The sequence below is a fragment of the Drosophila sechellia genome, chromosome 3L (genome assembly GCF_004382195.2).
Source record: "Drosophila sechellia strain sech25 chromosome 3L, ASM438219v1, whole genome shotgun sequence".
In the NCBI taxonomy this organism is placed as follows: Eukaryota; Metazoa; Arthropoda; class Insecta; order Diptera; family Drosophilidae; genus Drosophila; species Drosophila sechellia.
In genome coordinates this window covers 16,869,527-16,893,968 of record NC_045951.1, presented here as the reverse complement: position 1 = coordinate 16,893,968, position 24,442 = coordinate 16,869,527, and the positions used below count along the sequence as shown (strand labels likewise).

Genomic DNA, 24,442 nt, shown 5'->3' with positions numbered 1-24,442 from the left:
CATAAATCCGTGTTGCTATCGGAGGAAGATTCCAGGCTGGTCCAAATGATCATAGCGAAGAGCCTTGTGCTGTTCAGGTAGCAAAGGATTATAACGATTCATGGGTGGTGGGTGCCTGGGAGGTGGTGGTGCGGCTGCAGCTCGCATTGGTTGTGGGCGCTGAGATGGTCGAGGCATCTGTGTCTCAGGACTATCTCCTTCTCTTCGCCAGTGACCCACTGGACGAAGCTTCACCGGCGGAGCAGAGCGGACCGGACCCTGCTGGTAGAAGTGCTTGTGAATAGTCACCGGACGTAGGGCCAGCTTAAGCTTCTCCTCCTGTTTGTGGGCCAGCCACCTCTTGCGATCGAAGGCGTTCACATTTCGCTTGACCCCAAACACCAGATGAAGGAAGGGCTTGACCAGCACACTGAGAGCTACAAAGCCCAGGAATCCAAAGACGGCGGGGGAGATCAGTGTGAAAAGGAAAACGCCCAGGGTGAAGGGGTTGAGGACTGTGAAGAAGGCCACGAACTTAACAAACGGATACAGCACCTGGCCGACGTGGCTGAGGTACTCCTTTTTCTTCTTTTTGAAGATGCTGTTGTGTCTGAGGAGATACTTGATCTTGCTGAAGGGACGATGGGTGGTGGTCACCGTATGTGGTTTCTTGGTAGTCAAGGCGGACAATAATGCTGTGGGTATAGTCTGAACCTGCATCTGGTTTGCCGGAGGATATGGATATCCGTGCGGATGGTGATGGTAATACGGTTGCTTGGTGGGATTGGCGAAGATCAGTTGAGCGGGCTGGAAAATCGAGTGCTGCTCGTGGTCTTCCGGCTTTTGCTGCTTCTTCCGCTTCCGCTTTCCCTTCTTCTTCTTCTTACCGCCCTTGTACTTCTTCTTCTTGCGCTTATTTCGCTTCTTCTTCCTCCTCCTTCGGCGACGACGGCGAGTCCTTTTCCGGCGGCGGCGAATTCGTTTTCTTCTGCGGCGAATGCGTTTCCGTCTCCGCTTTTGACTTTCTTTTGCCCGGGATTGCGGCTTCAACTCGGCTTTGTGTTCAGCTAGAGGTTCCGTAGATTTTATCGGTTTCTCAGCCAGATAGCCGTCTTTCAGATCCTTTTTTATTAAATCCCCCACAAGGGTACCCAAAATATGAAAAGGCTTAACGGTGGTGGTCTGCTTATCCGCCTTGATCAGGTCCTTTTCAAGTTTTTGCAGCACATGAAAAGGCTTTGTGGTGGTGGTCTTTCGTTCATAAGCCTTTTGATCCTTGTACAATTCTTCCAGGATATCAAAACTAGCGTTTGAGTGTTTTTTAAGTCGGTGAGCCTCCTGCTCCTGCTCCCAATCCAAGTGCTGAAGAATGCTAAATGGTTTCACTGTAGTTGTGCGCCGCCATTTCGCCTCGAAGTCCTGCTGCAGTTGATCGAAAACATGGAATATGGGCTTCCCCCGCACCAGTTCACGCCCTTTGACCTCCCGGCGAGACGTGGCCGGCAGCAGTTGCGCACACAAAGTTTGGTATATTTTTGCAAAATTAAAAACAGGGGTAGCCCGGCCGCTAAACTCCAACTTTGCTAATCCATCACGCCCGTGGCTGCGTGCCTGGCCACAGTTTTGTGCGAACAAAATCAACAGAAATATGGCAAAGTTGCTAACACTTTTGGCACTTCGTCCCTGCCCCATTTCGATTCATTTTGCCGGCGGAGAAGTCCTTTTCCCTTCTTGGCTTTGCGATTGAGTTTGATGTTTGATTTAATTTCAGCTTCCACTCCAACGCTGGCCAACTACAACTGAAGTCCGGCTCATGGCCACTGCCACTTCATCAGCTCGGATGGTCGGGAGTTTCCAACTCGCTAACTTGGCCAACTTGTTGAGCTGTTGTCGATGGGGTCACAAGGGGAACAGGGCCCGTTTCACTTTTCGCCGACTCTTGATTTCTGAATTCTGGTTTCTGTTCTGGTTTGTTTTCGCTTCTCCCCAGAGTTTCTTTGCTTGTGGTTCTCGCATAAAAGTAAAATTTATTACTACTTAGTACATTATCAACGGGCTCTGCTTCTCTGGGCTTTCCGGACTTTTCTCCCCCATCCACGTTATGACAAATGCCCCCCAAACAGCCGAAACAACTTGCAAAGCACTTAATTATGTTTTGGGCACAAAAACCGAAAAATGCTCTGCCCACCAAGAACCAAGAACCGAAAACCGAAAACCGGGGAAAAACGAGGCCGAGACTATCACAACACGAATTATGTGAACTGCCATGCAAAAGACTTTGGAAAGTACTTGGTGGCCAATTGCAGTTCTCATTTTGTTGCCGCTTTTTGGGACTGCCAAACTTTTGCTGGCCCAACATGCACACTCACATGCAGATTTATAGGTACTCTTGTGGGTCAAAGACCTCTTAAAACCACTCATCGACTTGGGAAGAGTCACAAATAGTAATCGGTTTACACACTAGCAGCTAAAAACATTATTTTAAAACTTTAATCAAATAGATATAGAATAGATATAACATTTTTAGTGTGTAATATATAGTATATTAATCCATATATGTCCTCCAGTGCTGATTACATAGGTCTACTTTACATCAGCTGTTATAATACCCTCTATAAGGCTATACTCATTTTCATGAGTGTTGACAGGAGCTTGCCACAATAATTCGGCTCGCCTTTTGGGGCAACATGTGCTCCAGTTCTTTGATGTTTCCCATTACATGTGCCTGCAACATTAGCGTTATGCTATCTGCAGTCGTTGTCACTTTGAATAGCCATTATCCTAATTGTTTATTATGGATTTTGATCGGATACTGTGCGAGCATAATGTCTGCGTTTTACGATCTAATCTTCTGGGCCTACACAGATGCACATTAATAAAGCGTAATAAAAACGCCATAAATGAGCCGGGGGACAGGTGTTGATAAGCGAGTTTCTGGTATCATTACTATTGTTCGTAAGTGAAGTGTGAAGTGTGAAATGCTCGGGGAAATGGATTTGAACCCATGGAGTTTGACACAACCCCTGAACCTGGTGAATTTGACCTGCAGCTCTGATATTGACAATTAAGAGCGGCATGCAATTTGAACAATTTGCGGCAGGGAGACTTGATTGGCATGCTGTGACCTCGCTTTGCGGATTCACCACCTCCACGTTGTCATGACGAGCAGCTGGCCAACTCAATTTGATTGCAATTTGGCCACAACACACTGATTTGCAGCGTAGTTAAATAGAGAAATATTGCATAAAAAACTGAGAAGGATATTACGAGCTGGGTTTGTGGGGTGATAGCAAAAGCTTATAGCATTTATTTAAGCAAATCACTTTTAGATGTTATAAAACGTACTTTATTGTGACTTTTCACTGTGCAACATTATTCACTAGATTATTTCTAATTTAAATGCCTGTGTTATTCAATCTACAATTCGTAATAGGAATTAGTTTTAATTTAATTTGTATTATTTATCTCTAAAATTATACACTTATTTGCTTTCCATTTCTCGTTTACCATTTAAATATAATTAATTCGATGTTGTACGACATTAAACATATTTGTTTTCATTATGCAAGCATTCAATTGACATCGATATTATTTATTTGATACTCGATATATTGCGAATATTCCCACTCGATGGCGGCTTTGATAACGTATGTGCTTTATGTATTCCGAGAGATGGATGTCAATGCGATAGGAATTTCAATATTCAACGTTAGGTGAATCTCATATACACAGGGTTAAGTACGTATACATTGATACCGGTATGCTGCGCTTGCTTCAGCCCATCCGCAACATCCGCTCCATCCACCTGGCATCCATTCTCCGTTTGGGAGCCCCGGTGAATGCCACTGAAATACGCAAAACGCTGAAGTTCGAGTTCTCCAAGGATAACCAGCGGAGGGTGAAGGCCCTGCTCGCCTGGTATCCGCAGGCGGAGTGGAAGGGAGCACTCCTGCCACTGCTGGATATTGCCCAGCGGCAGCAGGGATGGCTTTCGATCAGCGCCGTTCAGGCCGTGGCCGAGAACATCAAGATAGATCCGATGGAGGCCTTCGAGGCGGCGCAGTTCTACACCATGTTCTTCATGAAGCCACGCGGGAAATATGTGGTCAGTGTGTGCACCTCGACGCCCTGCAAATTGCGTGGGGGCGACGAAATCTTCGAGGCGTGCAAGAAAACGCTGAATCTGGAGCACGGCCAGACCACGCCGGACATGCAGTTCACGCTCAAGGAGGATTACTGCATGGGCGCCTGTGTGAATGCCCCCGTTCTGGCGGTCAACGATGACATGTACGAGGACCTGGACGAGAAGAGTCTGGCCAACATCCTGGCTGATCTCCGCAATGACAAGTTGCCGCCCGCTGGTCCGCGCAACGGTAGGTTCGCCAGTGAGCCCAAGGGTGGACTCACTACCCTGAAGATCCCGCCACCGCCGCCCGGCTTCATGATGCAGAAACTACCAGATCCAAAGAAAAAGAAGTGTCAGTAGCCATTGATTAAGTCTTAAAGCAATAAATTCCGCCCGCCTTCGGGAATGCAATTCGCCCAGGCATCTGGGGTCAGGGGTCGCGGGCCAGCTGCTGTTGTTTTGCTAAGCTCCTGCCCAGTCGCATTCTCGCGTCCTGAGCTTGCAGTCGCCTCCTTTCGCTGCCGCTGCACTTTATCCTTGGCCAAAAGACATGCTTTCGAGTTCTGCAGCGCTGGCACAATAAACAGACAGCAACAATGACAAAACAACGGAACAACACAAGATATGGGGTATGGTACATGGAGTTGGCACCGATGTCACATGCCCTTTCCCACTTTAAATAGCAGTTAAATCAATTCTTTGAATCACATTATCAGTATAGTATTTTTTATTATTTATTATAGTATTTTTGACAGCTTAAAATTGTAAAGTTATTCCTAGAATCTGATTTTTTAAGCAAGAGACATCCTTTTATGCGATTAACCGTGCTGGTATAGGGCATTGCCAAGCCCCATGTCCTGTCAGCCATTGCAGCAAGCAATCAGCTTCGGTCTTGTCCTTTCGCCTTTCGCCTTCGCCCCTCGCCCACCACCCGCTGGCCGCTCCCACTTGCCACTCCCGGTGGCCAGCGCCCCCTGACACCGACCCCCCCTTGCGGTTTGACCCGGACCCGGCCTGCATTCTAATAAAATGTTGCCAGCAGCGAACAACCCGCGCAACGAGCAGCAAACAACTGGCAACTGTGAAAGCTGGCGGCGATGGCAACAACCCGATATTGTTTTGGCCAAAATAGTTTTAATTGTTGCCAGCTCCGCAGCAGCTTACCATCGCTGGAGGAGCAGGTCCTTTGGCACTCGCGCAGTCAAATTACAATGGATATTTTTCAGTTTTCATAAATCTGTTTGTCGCCCCTCTTCAATGGCCATCAACAAGCGGTTGCTAGCCGGAATGGCAGGCTAGCTCACCCACATTTTCGCCATTTTCCGAGAGCATTTCCCCAAGCCCCCGCCACCATTCCCCAATCCCCTAACCGCCTGTCCCAGCGCATGGTGTTGAATTTTTAAATGAAAATTGTTGCTATTGAAAGTTTTTAATTTGTGTGCGTGCGTTTTAATTTTATTTCGCGTCGGTGATATAATCATCTCACAGGGTCCCATGACTTTCGCTGGCTTTTTGCCATTGTTTTGTGGGTTACATCGATTGTTATTGCCGTGTGAAATCAAAAACATTAATCGATTTTCTTTGAAATGAACAATGCTATCACTGCATTTTAATAATTGCAATTATTTTGGTCATAAGAAATTTAATTTACATTTTTGAGCCTTAAAGCGTAAAGAAATTTATCCCGAATCGAATATTTAATAAGGAATATTGTATAACCATAAAATATATCATGTTACGGCTTTTTTGAATTTAGAACATGCTTACATAATTTTTTACATATATTTTTATCAACTCATTGGTAAGTTCTTCAACTAATATGATGCATTTACGAGTTTCTTTAAATAAAATAATTTATTTCTAGTAGCTTGCGATAATTCAACAGTTTTCCAAAGTCTCAAAATCAATTTCAAGCCAGCTTAAAAGTGAAAATTCCATTTGACTTGCGTTTTAATTACTGCTTTATGTCACGTAAACGGAGCGAGACCTTTCCTAAATGAATTACAATCATACCTACTTAATATTTTGTGTACGATCTGTGTAGCATTGAATGGACGGACTACTTTGTATTTCTAATTGCAGCCTAGGGTGTGTAATGTTCTGTTCGACAAAGGCTCCACTCATCCAGCCTTCCGTTAAGTTGTCCCCCGACACTCACACTGCCACCACCCACTCGTGAAAGCCGGGTCGAATTTTGCGTGATTTTCGCCAGCAAAAACGGCACCTTTGGGAAATTAATATGCTTTCTGGGCCGGGGCACGAGGCGAGTCCTGTAGCAACAGGAGCCCGAGGAGCGGAATCACGTGGCTGGGGCGCGTGAGCTGCGCTCGAACTTTGTGCGGCCACGTTGCACGTCCACGTCCCCCATGCGCTCCAACCGCTCCATCTGCTCGATCCGCTCCAGCGCCCAGGGGTTGGGGCTTTGTTTTAGTTGCTGTTGCCGTTGCCGTGCCGTTCCGTTGCTGTCGTTGACAACTTTTGTTGCCCCGGACCGCTTACCGCACTCATAACTGCTGGCAGTGGTGTCCTTGCCGTTATCCTCGCCAGATTCCATGGCCTTTGACCGCCCACTACGCTTTGCGTAACTGCGCGTTCTTTATTGCTTTTCCTATTTTTTTTTTTTGCACAATTACTCGTTACATTATTGCATTTCCTACTGCTGATATACACGCATAGTTGACTGAGTGCGGAGCAAAAAGGATATTCCAAAGCCAGCGCGAAATAATTAGAAAGCATCGGGGGTGGGGAGGGAATGGAGGGACTGGAGGATAGAGGATGCGCCTGGTGGCCACTTCCAATTGCCACTTCTGTGCATCTGAATGAGTTGCATTTTAGCATTTCTCTGCTTTCGCCCCGCGGCTTTGTCGCCCTCGAAAAAAGTTTTCATTTGCATGTTTTTAGTTAATTGAATTTATGCAGAACTTTCCGCTTTGGTGCTCTGGGCAACGGCATTTATATAAGCGCCAACTGGCTCAAAATATTAAGCATACGCCCTGCAGGCCCGCAGACCTTATTAGCTGAGCTTCAGCTTCAGCTCCAGCTACGGCCTCAGCTTCAAGTTTCCATAGAGCTCTGACTCCCGGGCCAAAGCCATTTGGCGGGACGACTGACTCTTTGACTCGGTCAGCTGGGGATGGCTTCCCCTTGGTGGCTTTGATTTCCTTTTATGTGCCAGCCATAAAGTCCAAAGAGTCGGGAACCGAAGAAAGCTTCAAACTTTATTACATTCCAGAAGCAGGAGCATCAGGATCGCTGGAAGCCATGTCATCAGCTGGCCATAAATGCCTCCACTACTGGCCCCAAGCCCATTTCCTACACAAGGACCAAAACATCCGAAAACTTGTGTCTAGCTTTTGTGGATTACAAAGCAATGGCTTTCGATGTTTAAAAAGTATAGAAAATATGACGGAATGGTATACACATTTTTTCCTACAAGTTAAAAACAATGACTATGAACATTTCTAGGCTGATTTTATTTAAATATTTATTCTACATTTTACGACACAGAATTTCAGTAGCAGATATATGTTTACAAATTTGTATACTTTTCTCAAGGTTTCTTAACTAGGTCTAGTTATGTAAGAAAGTGGCTAAGATTGAGAAGTTGCAGCATGGAATCTTTAAAGTGTACTTTATTTTTCGACACATATATTTATTTGCTTACATTTTTTTCATAGATTTAAGTTGTTTTTCTCCGTGTAGCCTCCACACATGGTACTGCGATGAATTGACGACTTCTTGGTGCGTTGTCAGCCGCATTTAAATTTGATTTTTATTAAGCAGAGAAATCAAAGTGGAAAATTTATCTGCCGTCCCGCCCATAATGGTTGTATATCTGAGCATGCCAGGAATATTTCAGGCTATTTTCCCCGCTCATCCACGGCACAGACTCTCGCATATAAAAGCAATTTTAATGCTCAAGTTGTGCTGCTCGATAGGATAAGTTCCTCATTTATGCCCGTTGCCCGGCAACATGTTGCCGCTGCTGAAGTTGCCTCGTTCGGTTGCCGTTTCCCACTCCCACGCCCCCTGATTCGCTGCGCCCACCGTATGGGCGGCGTGGGTGTGGCGGGCGGTAACTATTAAAGTGCTGTTAACTTTATTATTTCGAGCACTTGTTGTATAATGTGGCAACGCTGTCATGGCAACTTTGAGCCATAGTTTTCTGGCAAAAAAACAAAGAGCAACCGGAACGAGAACAGAAGCAGGAGCAGCAGCAGTAGGACGAGAAGAACGAGATTGGGGCGAAGGGGCAGGAGGAGCCAAGTCATAATTTGTCAAAAGATGCTTGGCAAATATTTGTTACGAAATACGTTTTCCATGCTCAGCTTCCCCACTTCATAACGCAAGTTTCCTGATGTAAATTCTTGACTTGTTTCCCCCCATAAAATATATTACTTTTAACTTTATTTTTCATAAGTGGCTCGGTTAGAAAAGTTGCTAATACCAGCCAAAAAATGTTATTAAAGTTTATCTTTATACCACGCCGCAATTTAATTAAAACATCAAATTTAGCAGGCATTTATTTATTTCAGATTTGTGTTTCCAAGTTAATCGATTGGTTTTAAATTCCGTAATAGAAATGTTTTGTATTTATTGAATTGGAAATAGACTAATACGTGTCAATCTCTTGAATAATTTTTAGCTCCACTGGCATAATGAAATTTCATTTGAAAACTGACACTGATTGTAATCGAGATGTAAATTTGAATAAAATTATATAATTAAATAGTGCAATGCTCAATATCCTTGACCGCATTCAAGGTAATTATTTAAAACAGCTTTTCAGCTAAAATGAATATGAGCTAAAGCTGAAGTCTGCAAGGTTTTTCCAGAATTCACATTCAATATTCTGCAAATGTCAGAAAGCAGCTGTCGGCAAAAGCCTTCAAAAATTTTAAGGCAGCAGTACGATTTTCATTCGGTTGGTAAAATGTGTCAGAAATATGAAAAGACAAATAACCCGTTTATGTTACTTAAAATGGTAAAAGTGTGAGAAACAAGCTTTGAATTTCCTCTTCAATTCATCCGTTACATTCTTACGTAACAAACAAAATTTGAGAATTTTAATCAAATTTATAATGCATTTTTTTTTGATCCTGCTGCAGGATATCACATGAACCGATTTCGTTTCAATAAAAGTTCACTACAGTGGTGATTTGGTTGCCGAGTTGTATTCTTATTTCGAGCCGCGATGCCCAGTCGCAACCCTTGAATATTGAATATCAACAAGAATTGCGTTTGGACAATCATAGCTAAAAATTGAATTAACCAAATATTTATTTATTTTCGCTCCGCGGCGCAAGCTTTTTCATCCTGGCCCGCCTGTGGGAACTTGACCAAGCTGCTCGCAGGATATCGACTGACACTCTCCCTCGAAATGGGCCGGGGCGGAAAATCAAGGGGGTAAATGGGAGCAGTGTCAGCTGCGCTCCAATTTTCCATTTTCGTTGCTCGTCTGCATTACAAGTGAACTTTTTCGCTTGCAACTTAATACCGAGATGGTGATGTGATGGCGATGGCGATGACGATAGCGATGCTTGCTTAAAGTCTTTCACTCTATTATAGTCAAACACACCCAGCAGTGGGATGTGTATACATACACATGCATTTAGATGTGTATGTATATAGCATAAAAGGATATAAAAGGATATAGAGTGAGGGTGTTCGAGTTTAGTGGGGAGCCTGTCAGCGTGGCTTGGGCCATAAAGTGTCGGAAGAATCACAAAATCATTGTAAATGTTGAACGAATCTCGTATTACACGCAAGGGGCTGGACGCCAGGACATTTTCAGGGGACAGGGGCCGAGGGGACAATAGATTGCAGGGGAAGGATACGGGATACGGCGGTGGAAAGTGGGAAATGCCACCGCTGACACTTTGGCTCGCCTTGCACTGCATTTCTTGATTAAATTTTTGCACTGAAAATGAACTTGGTTTACTCTAGCATACTGCCACGTCTTCAAACTCATCCGGACGGACAGCTGTATGTCCGTGGGATATTCTCCCGCTTCCGTTCCTCTTTGCTTTCTGGGCTTCCCGGACGACTCCGGGTTTGGCGTGTTTTGTGGTTTTCATTTCAGTTTCGCTTCCATCCAGCGATGCCACACCACGCTTTTATTGTGGCTTTGACCGCTGGCCCATTGTTGCTAACTGCAAAATGCATTGCTGCGTGGCCGTTTCCTTGGCCTTTTCCTTGCCACTTTTCCTGGGGGTCTGCCTCCAGCTCCTGCGGCTCCTCCTTGGCTGCGCAATTTCCAAGGATCAGATAGTCCTTCGTGTCGGGCAGCTGTTATTACAATATCCCTTCCTGCGGTGGCCCGAAACGACTGAAACGGGTTGCTTTCGAGATAACAACATCAAACTGTTTGAAAGCCACCAACTCACCCCGGGTTTTGTGGTTATTTCTTCTGCTGTTTGCCATTAAACTTGAAATTAAATTGTCGTTCCGTTCTGGATCCAATTTTTATGCCAAAAGGGAGCTGGCCTAATTGGAATTGATTGAAAGTTATTTGATGTTTGGCCTTTTTGGCCCAAAAGGGATTTGGCCCCGGTGTCCGTCTCCTTCTGTCAGCCATTTCAGCTGTCTATCTCGTTCTAGCAGTGTGTTGTTAATAGACTTTGTTGAGCGTAATTAACATAATTTAATTATGTGCTCGGCATTAATGTTACGCACGAAATTAAGTGTTGAATTTTAAGTGTCTACACTTTAATTGAGCGACATTTTTATACACTCTCCGCACACAAACACGAGCTGTAAGGGTAGCATTTCGGGTATGCTGGACTTTTTAAAAAATAATACAATCTCAAGTGTAAATTAGGAATAAAGATACAATTTTGTAAGTAATGTGTTGTCTTGTTATCAGATTAAAGTTGCTAAATACATAAAATATATTATAAAAAAAAAATATTTATTATTGAGTACTTTTTAGAGCTCACCCACCTCGATAACGGGTATTTATAGTAGCCAGACCGTATTTAAGCCTAATTGTTATTATTCCTCAACGGTATGCGACCAATAAAATGCCCGTACTAATAACAATGATATTCGGGGTGTGGGCTTTGCCGTGACTAATTAAATTAAACAAAAAGTAACACTCACTCTTCCGGAGGATGGCGATGGTATGGTATCGAGCTGGAAGGGTGCAAAATTCCGGGAACTGTGTTTTTCGGGGGACTGTTGCTTTTATGGGCCATGAAACGTTCCCCCTCTTAGCTTTTACATCCAGTGGAGTCTGGCGCCGCCTTCGACATTAAAAGGGCTTCGGCGCGGGGCTCGTAAAAAAGGAGATGCCTAATAAAAATGCCACAGCACGTACGTCAACCTGCAGGCATTAGTCCTACTTACCGCTCACACACACATACACACATTGTCCTATCTGGCAGGATGAAGAGCAACAACAAGGACACACGGGGCACACAAGAAAACTCATCGCTGTTGTTATTAATTTGCAAAGCGCAAACTTGTTCCTTGTTCGTCGACAATATCCTGGCTGAAATGTTTGGCTTCGAGCAGGCTGGCAACTTGGGGAATAATAAGCCGAAGCCTCGTCCTGGGCCATCCTTTTATTTAGCTATTTGCAAGCAATTTGATTTTGTTTTTATGCCCCTCTTGTTTGCCAATGTATCAACAAAGTCGTGGGCCATTTGCACTGGAAAGAAATGATTAATTTGAGCTGATAAGATAATGTTTGTGCTTTTTCGCTAATTAACCAAGGATACCACATAAATCTCTTTCTTCCGAGTTCATTATGAATGTGACTGTAGGTCTTTGTCAATATTTCTGAGGCTATATTTAGGACGGATCTCTTTTAAAGTTTTAATAATATCTTTCTCAGACTTCTGGGTATTTCTAAAAGATTTTGTTTATTCCTTGAATTCTGCAGGCAAGACTTGTGTGATACGATGATTTAAGGTGCGTGGATTAATGTCACATGTTTGTATGTACTAGGAGAAAAGAATATGAATATTGGGTCGAACCAGATTTAGCTATTGCTACTTACTCAGATGTTGCGATTCCACATAGAAATTGGTTTTAAGTAAGTTTGCTTGGTTTTAGCGTGTATTTTTCAATCCGAAAAGGCCAAGTTGCTTTTATGGTGTTCAAGTAAATAAGCTTTCTTTTCTCAGCATCTATGCGATCTTGTGCGTTTCTTATGTACTTATATAAGTAACAAATGACGATTTTTACAAACACTTCTGTTTAATTTGCAGGCCACATTGCGAAAGAAAACGACAGTAAGTTCCCAACTGTCAAAACGCAGTGTTACCACACAAGCTGACAGAGTCGGTGTGGCCAGATCCCAGATCATGTGTCATGCAGTTGTCAATAAAGCGGGCTGTTAAGCGCAGACTGTTAACTAAATATTGTAGTTTAGCTTAAATTTCTTGTAACTGAATTTATACCCTAACATAGTTTGTTTAAACTTTTATTAATTACATTTTGCGCAAAAAGGATCTTTGCTTTACTTGTTTCTTTCTGTGCACTCTTCATGACCACACTCCATAAACTCCACGCATCCCCGAAAAGTTCGCATCCGCAGCTTGGGCATCCGTATCGAATTGCAGTTGGCCGCCGGTCCATTAGGCGTCCACTTGTCGCCCATAGCTTTTAGCCAAGAGAGGATGATGCTACAAAAACAATGCCGGGAAGGAACGCCCGCAATGCCAAATATTGTTTTGGGCCGATAGCTTTGCGGCAGATAGACGGCGCTATCAGCAGTCGACGTTTTGTAAATTGAGCTGCTAATGGCCCGGGCACACAATGCCAAACAAATACAATGGCTGATGGGCACAAATGCACAGAGTATTAATATAAGTGTGTGTATAAACGGGAAAAGGAGCAGAAGGGGCTGATGGAGGCGAGTGTGGGCCTGAGTTCCCAGGACGACGGCATCTGGAGGCCAGGAGGCAGCCACTTAATTCCGCCAAGACCCGCCTAAGCAACTTTATTAGGCCACGTCGACTGGCACTTTGGCGGCACTTGAGTGCCAACTTGAATGCACTTAGTCCTGCATCTGGAGTTCCTGTTCCTCCGGCTAAATGCTGCTGCCTCAGTTATCCCAGTTGTCCCAGTTGCCCCTGCATCCACGGATACCAGTGCACCTGACAGTAGTTGGCTTCTTGAAAAACTGCCATTAACTTGTTACAACTTCCGGCGCTGGCTGCACTTCCTGCGATAGGCTGAGTACCTGTACCCTAGCAGCCTAGGAGCTAGCAGCCCAGCCCTCCTCCTCGCACTATCTAACTTTTTGCCATTTTCCTTTATTTTATTTGAGCGCTTAACTTTTGCCAGGACTTCCTGGCGCCCACTTCATCTTCCTCACACCGAACGACGCATATTTAGTTGACATTGGGCGCGCGCTCATTGTTTACCTGAAGCTCCTTGACAGGATCGCAGCCAAACAATTTGCGTCAACGGCTCCTGCTCCACTGCCTTCACCGCCTTCCCCTTTTCCCTCAAAGGAGCCCGGAAAACTGCCCGACTTCTACCCACTATTCGCCATCGCCATCATCGTCATCGTCATTATAATGAGAAAATTGTTTCAATTATGTTTGTGTTTAGTTGCTTCAATTTGCTAAGCAACATCATTAAGTGCCGTAACTTGGCCCCACTCATAAAAATATAATTTGAGTTGAGTTCGGCTAGGACAAGGGTAGTTCCTTGTTCCTTGGGGTAGCCCAGAACCCAGTTGAAAAGGTCGGGGCGAATAATGTACTATATATGAATAAAACAGCACACATTCTGGCGAGCGCAGAAAGAGGAAAACTAAATACGAACACAAATTGCGCACGTGAAAAGTTCACGTTCACGTTCAGGCCACCCACGGCTTACTATGGTGGCCATAAAAATAGCACTAGAAATTATTAAAAAAATATATATTTTAATTAATGCTTAAGGAATAAAATTTACTATTATTAACTCACATCATCTACATCCCAATCTATGCACTTAATAACACATCAATGGGAACCTTTAGAAATCCCTAAACCATTAAACCTTATTCAATTTCTAATGATAAGTGCTTAGATACTAGAGTTGTGAGCTCCAATGTAAAGCCTTTCTGCTCCCGCAATGTTGGCCATGTTTTCTATTTCTGGGCTCACGTGGCCATGACGGCGCCTAACGGAAGTTGCCGAAGCCTGAGTCTGAATCCTGAGTCTCAGCCAGAAGGAGAGGCAACGAGTTGCTAATACTTTGATTTTCCCCCACAACCAAACTTTCACGAGGATTATTTTCACATTACAAACAAAAGGGAACGGCAAAACGAAACAACAAACAATAATAATAACCTAACCAAGCGGAGGAGTCGCTTTATTGCTTCCGTTACCCTGGAAAACTACACAAAGGATCGCATCTGGAGTAGCTTACTTACGCGATTTCAAGCAATATCCGGGTCGAACCTGTTTCTCTCTTATATGAGTCCTGCGAGAAGTTGTAAAACGAAAGTGGTTTGTAACTCCTGCAAAAGTTCTTAAATTCAGCCCCGCCAAATGCAATTAGAAGTCGTTTCGCATAATTGCTCTGCGCATGCTTATTATTATTTTGGTTAGTTGGGTAAGGGTATAGAAAGGATGTGTGTCCTTTTCAGCTGCATCCCTATTTGGGCGCTAAAACTAAATCATAGACAAGTATAAACTATTGTCTGGGGTGGCAACTGAAATATCACTGTGAAGGTATACATACATATATAAACGAGTATTGAGTCAGAGGCCAAAGGCAATTTATGGAGCATATTGTGCCGTTGGCTGGTATCAGTGCAGGAAATCCCACAAAAAATCTCCTTTATTGCATGCACAGCACGTTTCATGTGTTTGTCTGACTGCTCCTGTTCCAGCTACTGCTGCTGGAGGTCCTGTTCCAGGACCTGCTCGATTCGCAACTCCTGCTCCTTTGCCAACGTTCATTTGCAAGCAATGTGATCAAGCCTGCAATCTGCAATTTTAAGCAGAAAGCCCAGAGACGCCCCAAGGTACGGGGAGGGCAAATAAAGTTTAATTTGAATGCTTCTGTTGAACGTCACACGCTCGGGGATTGGGACAGGGATTTCGACTGCGATTCGCCTGTCTGGGGGTCTGGGGGAGTGGGGGATTTGGGTTAGCAGTTCCGCCCTTCCGAAGGGGCACAAAATCAAAGTTATTTGTATTTATTTGCAAAATCGTGCGGCGCGTGCAGGAGCAGAAACAATGCCCCGGACATGATGTACGGGTGTATATGCACGTGGTGCAGGGAGTAGTTTCTACCCAGGTCCGGGAGTGAGATGTTGCCTGAGACGAAAGGTGTGGGTCCTGGCAGGGGACTCGCTTCATTGCCTGCTTATTTGTCCTGGTCGAACCGAGAGAAAATACGTGGCCATTCCGGTTCCCGATTGCCAGTTTAGTTGATCTAAATAATAACCGGTATTAGGCATGTTTTGTCGGTCATTAAGCACACATATTGGCTGCTTTTAAGTGATTATTTAGTAGCTGTTATTAAGGGAATTTGTGGTGTCAAAATAATGTGGATGTGGTATTATGATTTATTTCTAAAAATATTAAACTATAAATGATGCAACAGAAAATGTACTACCAAGATGTTATAGGTGTATATTTTATTATGATTTTTTATTAAAGATATCCATTTTATTCTTTTATAGGAATTTACTGAGTATATTGAAAGTACTAATTTTTCTCGGTATTATTTTTCTCAGAATTATAGTTCAGCAACTAATTTCGAGAGTTTTAAGAATAATTCGTTCGCAATTCACTTGAGTCGCAACATTTTTTCCCTGCGCATTTGTAGTTTGCGCCTGGTATTTACTCCTTTCAGTTTTGCGTTTTATTTTTCAGCTTCGCATTTTGCATTGCACCACGTTACAAGTGCCGAGCAAAATGTTAACGTCAATACGTAGTGCACCTCCCCGAGTTTGGGTCCTTTGAATTTTTGCACGCACGTGCGTCACGTTCCCAAGTCAGGCGAAAACACGTCCCTCTAAGCAGAAGGACTAAGTCCAACTCCATTCAGAGCTTCCAGATATTGGGTCGTGCCAGCTCGGATGGAAACCTCGAGTGTCGGAATTGACTTGAGCCCATAACTTAGTGGCCGTTTATTTGCACATCACATGGATTTTTGCGAGCATCCCAGTTCGATTTCTGGCATAGATGCCCCTAAGATGCGACGGCTGTTTGTTTGAGCAAATTGCTGGGTAAATATCTATCTATTCTATCGGGGGACTTTCTTATTTTGACAGCATTTAAATTTCGTTTTAAGCGATCGACTTTAATTGCTTTTCCCCCATCAAATCATATTGACTGCTTATCAAACATTTATTTACGGCCTCCGTCTGGGCGGTGTCTTCCGGATGGACTCGCTTTGGGTGCCATTGTCAGATTGTGAGCCAATTTCTATGGCAGTGGCGGGGCAATACGTTTGGCTGCTGCCAGAATGCAATGCATAAATTTATGGCATCCCAATGCAGAGCAGGCAATTAAGAGGACGGGGAGTCGGAGGCGGAATATCCTTGGAAGGATATTCGAGGAGAATGGCTGGCTTGTTTCGGCTGAGCGTGTGCACTGAATGCATAAAATGAAAATCTCAAAACCCGAATTCAAATGCGGCTCAATGCGAAGGCAAAGGCGTTGCTCAAACTTTGGTTGTGGTACACGGGGAAAACCACAATTGAAATTCAAGATATTGATCTGAAATTCCAGTGAGCAGATTTTGTGCTCTATTAAGTGGATTACATTTCGAAATTGCAATACAGATCTTCTTGTTTAAATACAAATTTATAAAGTCATAGTCTTGCCAATTAGAACCACATTTCAACAGACAACAATTTTGATTCACTAGGAGGTCTGCCAAAATTAAAAGTTGTATTTATTTCGTTGTCTTGTCTCAGACCAAAATGATTTTTATTTTAGTTCTTAGATTTTTTCTCTGTGTAGCTGTTGCAGTTGCACTTGTTATCGTTGCTGTTTCAGCCATAAATAAAACAAGCGAGGATGGCGATGGCGCGGCCAAGAGCCCAATCCCTATCCCCAGTCGAAAACTCGGCCTGTTTTGTGTCTGTGCTGCTTGTTTGTATGTAATATGATTTAAATTCAATTTGTGGCATTCGTTATCGATATCAAGACACACCCACCCGCCCACACACACAAACACTTCGAGCTGCAAACAAACACACTCAATTACATGCAGTAAAATTTGTTTTCAATTATACATACGATATATGGTTTAGAAGTCTGCCGTTCATGTTCGTCTGCCCCATGTGCCGTTGTGCGTTCGTCGTATGGCATAATGGGGCGTATACGCAATATTTTATGCATCAGCTTTAAAGCTATTCACCCCTCGCTTGCTATTTGCCCAGGTCTCAGGTCCTTCCCCTGCCCCTCCTCACGTCTTGTCAGGATTGTTTATGGTCTTCGACTCTTATGTTTAGCCTCTGACTTCGTTTTGGCATTAAGAACTGAAAAATTCACATTCGTTTTGTGTATCCTATTATCGGTTAAATCTTTATGGTTGCCGGATGCGATGAAAGGCATTTTCACAGGTTTCGCCGACGAAACGACGTTGCCAGGCAAACTGAGCAAGCATAGAAAATAAATAGAATTTTCGAGTATGCAGAGTGTTAAAGATATATGTACATTTTCATATAATTTCCAAATCGAAGCATCGGATAGTAAATCAAATAAAACGTTTTTGCAATGTGCCTTGATAAGCGGAATATGTTTGCTTTCGATATCCCACATATATTTAAGCAATTCCGGGCAAAAAGAATGTTTGCTATTCAAATGGCTTTATCTTTTCGCCTTTTTAAAGCTTGAAAAACTTTAAGGATATTTTCTGTGTAGAGTGCCGCAGATGTGGCCAAGCAAAACGAAAACCACACATTCCAAAAAAGGCAGGAGTGCTGAAGCTTTTGGCAACTTCAACCGCAATTTACTCATTTCATTTTGAGTTTTGCGGTTTTATTTCGCTTACGACCGAAATCCATTTGAACAAGAGCCCAACTTTCTGCGCTCTATTTTTCGTAGAGTTTTTCCCGGCAACTCCGAAACAAGCAAACCCCATCCGCAGCGCCAACTTCAAGTGGCAGGAAAATGGGAAATCCTTTGCTTTTAGCCTCCTGTTCGCTTTTTGCTGTTTGCTCAGCGAAAGTACAAATTGCATGGCGCCCAGCTCATTAAGAGTCGACATGCAATTATAAAAGCAAGGCAAAAACTCAAACGGCGTTGGCATGACGCCCGAAAACGAAAACGAGTGAACGAATCAGCGGGCCAACTCAAATGAAACTGAATTCGGCTCAAAGGCAAAACGGTTTATTTCGTTCGACTACATTCGCACAAAAGTCAGTCAAAATGTGCGTCATTACACACGGATATGTGTGCACTGAAAACAAATTTTCGCGTTTGATCTGCCTTTATATTTTAATTAATAAATGCCTTTAATTGTCTAATTTGAGAAGTGATTCGTTATATTAAAACCATTAAGGTATTGCCTCAGGAAATTTTTAAAATAAATTTTAAACTAAATTTGTGGCATTATTAAATATTATTAGTATTTATAGTAGGCGATCTCTACTTAATAGATATTTTTCATACCTTCATTACATATGAAAGTTCTCAGTGCAGTCTGTGAGTGTTTCACGTGTTGGCCACTTGACTCATTAAAAAGCCGGAGGTTTTTTCACTCTCCACCGTGTTTTCCAACGTGTGTGTGTGTGGGTGTGTGTGGAAAAGCGCTTCAGTTGCAGTTTCAGTTTTCAACTTGCCCTTTGCAATAGCCCTGAAGTGTTGATGAAAGACCCCGCCGGTGCCCCTCTTTCACAGCTTCATTTGCGCTGCCCTTACTTTTTCCATTTTCCTCGCTTTTCCCCCGCCTCCTCCGCCTTCCCCCGCCTCGCTTGGCAGACATTTTCATGTAGCAATTTGTAAGCGCTTTTAAGCCGGGGCACAAGAGCTCGTTATGCCACTTTTCAATGAGGCAGCGGCTCAGTTGGAATGGCAACGGGATTCGAGGGGGTAAGGGTGGAGTGAAGGACGCCAAGGTGAGTGCTTTTGCGGCTCAACAGGTTGTGCATGTCGGGCCAAATTAATTATGCATTATGTACATTGGCATACGAGCGCATTAAGTTGCATAATTTGCCAGACTCGACGGCCACTTACCGCTGTCCTTGTGGCTAATCCTCGCCAGCTTTCAGTCTTTCAAAGGCAGAGGCAGCTGCAAGAAAGGCAAAAAAGGACGAACGGAAAAAGAGAGTCAGTAAAGGAAGCTAAGTAACTCGAAGCGCCCCATGTTCAATTCACAAATGTGACGCCACTTCCGCAGCTCACTTGGACTAATGTTGATGTATATCCTTTGTAATTAATAAAAGTTTCACCAGATAGATAAGCAAGTTTGCCCGGCAAACTTTGCTCATTTCTGCACCCCACTTTAGTTCGCTCCCCCTGGCATTGCATAAATTGCGTCAAATTAGACAGAAATATTTAATTAATCTCGCCGAAAGTTGCTTTATTGAATTATTTGCCGCCTTGGCCACGTTAATGTGCAAGCGAGGAGCAACTGTTGGCAAACTATTTTAGCCAAGAGTCATTAAACGCGATGTACGCCGCGTATGGGCGGCTGCCCAGCGCAAAGAGGCCAGCGTAAAACAGAGTTGATTTGAAAGGAAACTTAGTGCTGATTTATAAGCCAGTGGAAAATACAACCATGCATGTTTTTCCTTCAGAATTAAAGTACGAGTATTCCTCTTATCTTGGCGCCGAATGTGAATAAGAAATGCTTATCACTAGCTCTGATTTATTTTCTTTATTCGTATGAATTCATTAATCAAACTTATCTCAACACAATAAATTATTTCAATGATAGATGAGACTGTGCCATACCAAGAAAACTATTTATGATAACCATTAAAATAGTCCATTATCTTCATTTATAGGTGCACAAAACCTTTCGTTGAAAAGTTGATTATGTAGCACAACTTCTTTTTCCAAGCGTTACTCGCAAAGTGAAGAAGATTGCAATTTCCGTTGAAAATTATGCAACAGGTAGGAGATGCTTTTCAGACCCTATAAAGTATATATATTCAGGATCACCAAATTACAATCCCTCTTTTATACAAATTGTGTTCATCTTTTACACAGAACAAACACAGTGATACAGTTTCTTTTAAGGGATTACACAAATGACTTCGAATATGGGACTGTATTTCTCTATAGATAATACTTGTACCAAATTTTCTTTGTGGAGCTCGTGGAGCCGTTAGCTCGGCAATTGTCATTAGGCGGTTTCGCTTTCCGGATCGGAGTTGTTGTCCGCAGGAAAAGCGACCATCTGCCATTGACAAATGATACGATTTACATTATACTCGATGCAATTTTTCAGCATGCCAGCCAACATGTCAGCAGTGGACACAGCAGGCAGTCGAGCGGGCAAACAAATGATGATGATGCGGATATCTCCGCCTCCGGAATGTGTGTGTGTTTGTCTGTCTGTCTCTTTGTGTGTGTGTGTGTAAGGATGTGTAGGGCTGTGATGCACGCGCCATCTTAAGCGGCGGAAATGGAAGTCATTTGGCCGACGTTCATGATGCCCCTCTGTTCATGCCGCTCGATGGCGCCGAGTTTTATGGCGAATGCAAATAGATACGCACACCAGAACACATAAGGCGTAATTCTTTATTTACGGCAGCTCCTTTGCCGCTACTTCCTTAGCTCCCATACCCTGCCCTTCATCCGCATCATTCGTGCATTTTAGTTGCCGGCTTTATTTTTGCTTTTAATTTGCACCACGCCGGGAAACTGTTGCAGTTCCCCTGGCAGCGGAAGTGTTGAATTTCTTATGAAAGTTACAAACGTCAAGCGGATGGCGCTGGTACTTTGTCCTTCGTTTCTCGTTTTTCGTTCTTCATCCTTCGTTTTTCGCTCCTAGATTGCGCTCCTTCAGTTTTCCCCGTTGCCAGTCGCATTTCTTAGTCGATAATTTCGTTTTATAGTTTAGCGTTTTGTGCATTTTCGCTGCGAAAATGTTGTCCCACCGTAATTGACATAATTTGCGAACTGCTCAAGAGCACGTCTCATAATATATTCAAGTGCTCGCCAACGAAGCACAACCAATTTCGATCTAAGCCAAGTTTCGGGAATATCTCCTGGAAAATTGTACGCTTTTTTCGTCTGCATTCACAGACATTTCCCATTAGCCGTTATATATATACTCGCACATAGCACAACATCCCCAGACACGCTTTATGTATTTTGCATGGAAATCGTGCTACAAACGGGGCCTTTTGACCGTCCACACCGTCCACAAGTCGATAAAGACGTCGGAAATGTCAACATGATGACAACAAATTTGTAAAAAATTCTTGATTTATTTGGCCAGAAACCACAGCAACAAAAAAACAACGAGGGCTAAATGAAATGCTCCTTGGAGTCGGGTATGTGCCACCGCAGAAGGGGAGCTCATGCTGGGCTAATGGCACATGGTGCGGTGCCACGCCCCCTGGCCATTCAATGCCGCCATCAGCCACACAGCTCACGTAATGAATGCGAGAAAAGCCAAAGCGTACAAAAATTGCAAGGGAACCGAGATTGAGTACGAAAATGGGAATGAAAATGAGAATCGCCATGGCATGGGATGGTTCCTTGGTCTGAGGGTTCAGAAACTGGTCACCCACTGGTTGTAGGTGGCATCGTGTGTGGGCGCCTACCGTATAATTTTCAATGTTGACAGGAAGCAAAAGTTAATACGCACCCGTACAGGATAATGGTCGCTGGTTTCGCAACGATATACAAATAGTTATGGGCGAACACTGAAAGAACCGATCCAGTTCTTTACTTTTAAATGTCTTCTAAATGCAATCGTATGTCTAATAAATGAAACATTCAGGTCGAATATCATTTAAAAACCTTGAACTTATATATTTATACTTCTTGCTTAAATTGTGCGTAACGAAAGATAAAATATGTAATTTATGAAGGTCCTAATATATTAATATGTCAAAATTGGAGATATCTCCTATAATCTTGAATACAGCATTGCAGTCCAAAATACATTTTTCCCAGTGATGGCAGGAGGAAAAGCTCGTTTGGGGGCGCAACCGACGATGGCTTCCCCGTAATAGCGTCACAAATGACCGAGATTTAGCAGCGGCGAACGAGGGTCAGCTCCTGTCCTGACCAGAACCCTCGGCTCCATGGCTCCAAATTCACCTACATCAATGTGGGTCTGGCAGCCGGGTCGGTGGAATGAGGACAGGCGATGATGTAGGTGGACTTCAATCCGATTGATGGGCTCCACTCTTGGGATTAAGTTCTGTACGACAACAATCGACGGGGAACCGACTTGGCTATGTGGCCAGAAATTTAAAATGAAAAGTAAACTAAGTACAAGGAAAGCAAGTAAGTAAGCGATACTGTATAAAATGAAATCAAATTAAGTTCTCGGAGAAAGTCCCTACAAAGTTTTGTATGCTTACTGCACTCTTATATAGTGCACAAAAGTTTTTCATATCACTCATTGTTGCAGAATAATACTCAACTTCATTAACTGATGGCATTGTTTTCAAATTATAAATGGTTATGAAATTTCCCATAAGTACTACTGTTTGTTTTTAAAGTGACTAACGATTTTCCCACACTTTCTTTAAATCACTCAAATGCAAACATTTTTAGTGGCTGGCACGGTGGTGGTGATGCTGCTGGCTTGGTCATCTGGAACCGCCATTAATTGCACGTCACGAACACCGCGTGTCACGACCCCACTCACGACACTTGCCATTTGGGTAAGTCCCTGCAAATTCCTTTCGCCGCTTGGCTAAATCGTGGGCAATTAACTTGCCTGATGACTCCTGCCAATCACAGCGAACTGACCTGGCCATCGTGTCGTCCCTTTTGGACGCCAACCAAGCTGCGACCCGGAATATCGAACCACTCGTTCAAGTGGAGATTTTAAAACTGTCGTTGCCTTGGCGCTCCTGCAACTCGGCTATGCATATATATATTTGCGTTTTTTTGCTGCGGTTTCGCTCGGCCAGGGATTTTCATTTTAATTTGCTTAAAACGTTAGACCAACTCCGTCGGAATCTAAAGACACTGAGAGAATATAGTGATAGTTGTTCTGGTGCTAATAGAACAGTTTTTTAACCTTATTGTAAATCCAGTTCTATTCAAAGTGGAAGAAATATATTTGCTTTGAAGAGAGCAGTCAAATGAAAAATATTTTTATAGATCTCGAGCTCTGAACAGTACACCTTTTTTGTAACAGTGCACACTGGTTCACCCTTTGGTTCGTCTAAAATTGGAGTGCTTCCTCGACGGGGTCGTGCATTAAGGGGATTAGTGACGTTAAACGCTTTGATTTAGGATACGTGAGCCACCAGCAATACGCGATAATTAATTCCTGGCCACCTGGCCACGCACACATGGACACACACACACGCAAGGTTGCATGGGGGAATCCCCGGCACAAGGAGAATGCCCTATGCAAACGGGAATGCACGAGCGTTATCGCACCCAAGTAATAAGCTGAAAGCCCGACGATGATGAAGACATGGCAGCGAAGTCATTTACCATGCTCCTGCGAAAGGATGCACAAGGCGGCAGGCGAAAAATGTGCGCCATTTTGGTCGGGTGGTTGTCGCCGAAATAAGTCAGCCATTTCCTAACATCGCATCCCATACCATTACAGCCATCTTGCCACTTGCCACACCACCCACTGCACTCTGCACCCATACTTCTTTCATGTGCATTCTCGCATAGGCGAAAACATAAAACACAATGCCATTTTGGCATTGAAGAAGAGGAGTCGCCGCGGCAAATGAACATAAAATGCCACTTACTTGTCCAACAGCCACGCCCCGAAAGGTGCGGCGCTTGGATGGTGCATAAGTTTTGCATACTTTATGAGTGAGTATTCCTTTGCTCCGTGAGCTGGTGTAAATTTCGGTTTGGTGTTCGCCGCGACGGAAATTTAATGCCTGCAGCAACTTCATTTAACTTTTTAACCCAGCTAAAATGTATCTGGTTGCCGAATCCTTTTTTTTTACCCCCACCCACGGGTCGGGATCAAAAACATGAAATGGGTTAGGTGACAAAAGTAGGGATGGCAAAAGGTTTTGTGGGGGGAGGGGGGCAGGGAGGAGTGAAAAAAAGTGTAGAAAAGAATAGAAAATGAAGGCAGAGCGAGCTTGCGGCTGCTGCCACACAATCTGCCATATCACTGACAGTTTTATCGACTTAACAAAACTAACTGCCATTAGTTTCACTTTGCTGCGAGTGTTGCTGAAAAGCTACGACAGTTTCGCTCGCTCCCTCGACCGATGCAAAAAAAAGTGGAAAGGAAGCAGGACTCCGGGTTACG

General features: G+C 43.7%; 2 protein-coding genes across 2 annotated transcripts; one reads left to right on the top strand and one right to left on the bottom strand.

The window, feature by feature from the left end:
- Positions 1–15: 15 nt before the first annotated feature.
- LOC6606064 lies at positions 16–1,671 on the bottom strand. The gene has a single exon (XM_002030838.1). The coding sequence runs from the start codon at positions 1,669–1,671 to the stop codon at positions 16–18; it is 1,656 nt and encodes a 551-aa protein (XP_002030874.1).
- Positions 1,672–3,660: 1,989 nt separating this feature from the next.
- LOC6606063 (NADH-quinone oxidoreductase subunit E) lies at positions 3,661–4,511 on the top strand. The gene has a single exon (XM_002030837.2). The coding sequence runs from the start codon at positions 3,740–3,742 to the stop codon at positions 4,463–4,465; it is 726 nt and encodes a 241-aa protein (XP_002030873.1). The 5' UTR covers positions 3,661–3,739; the 3' UTR covers positions 4,466–4,511.
- Positions 4,512–24,442: the final 19,931 nt, after the last annotated feature.

Bases quoted from the DNA above. Each gene is read 5' to 3' on its own strand.
- LOC6606064 (XM_002030838.1), bottom strand. From the start codon at position 1,671: ATGGGGCAGGGACGAAGTGCCAAAAGTGTTAGCAACTTTGCCATATTT.
- LOC6606063 (XM_002030837.2), top strand. From the start codon at position 3,740: ATGCTGCGCTTGCTTCAGCCCATCCGCAACATCCGCTCCATCCACCTG.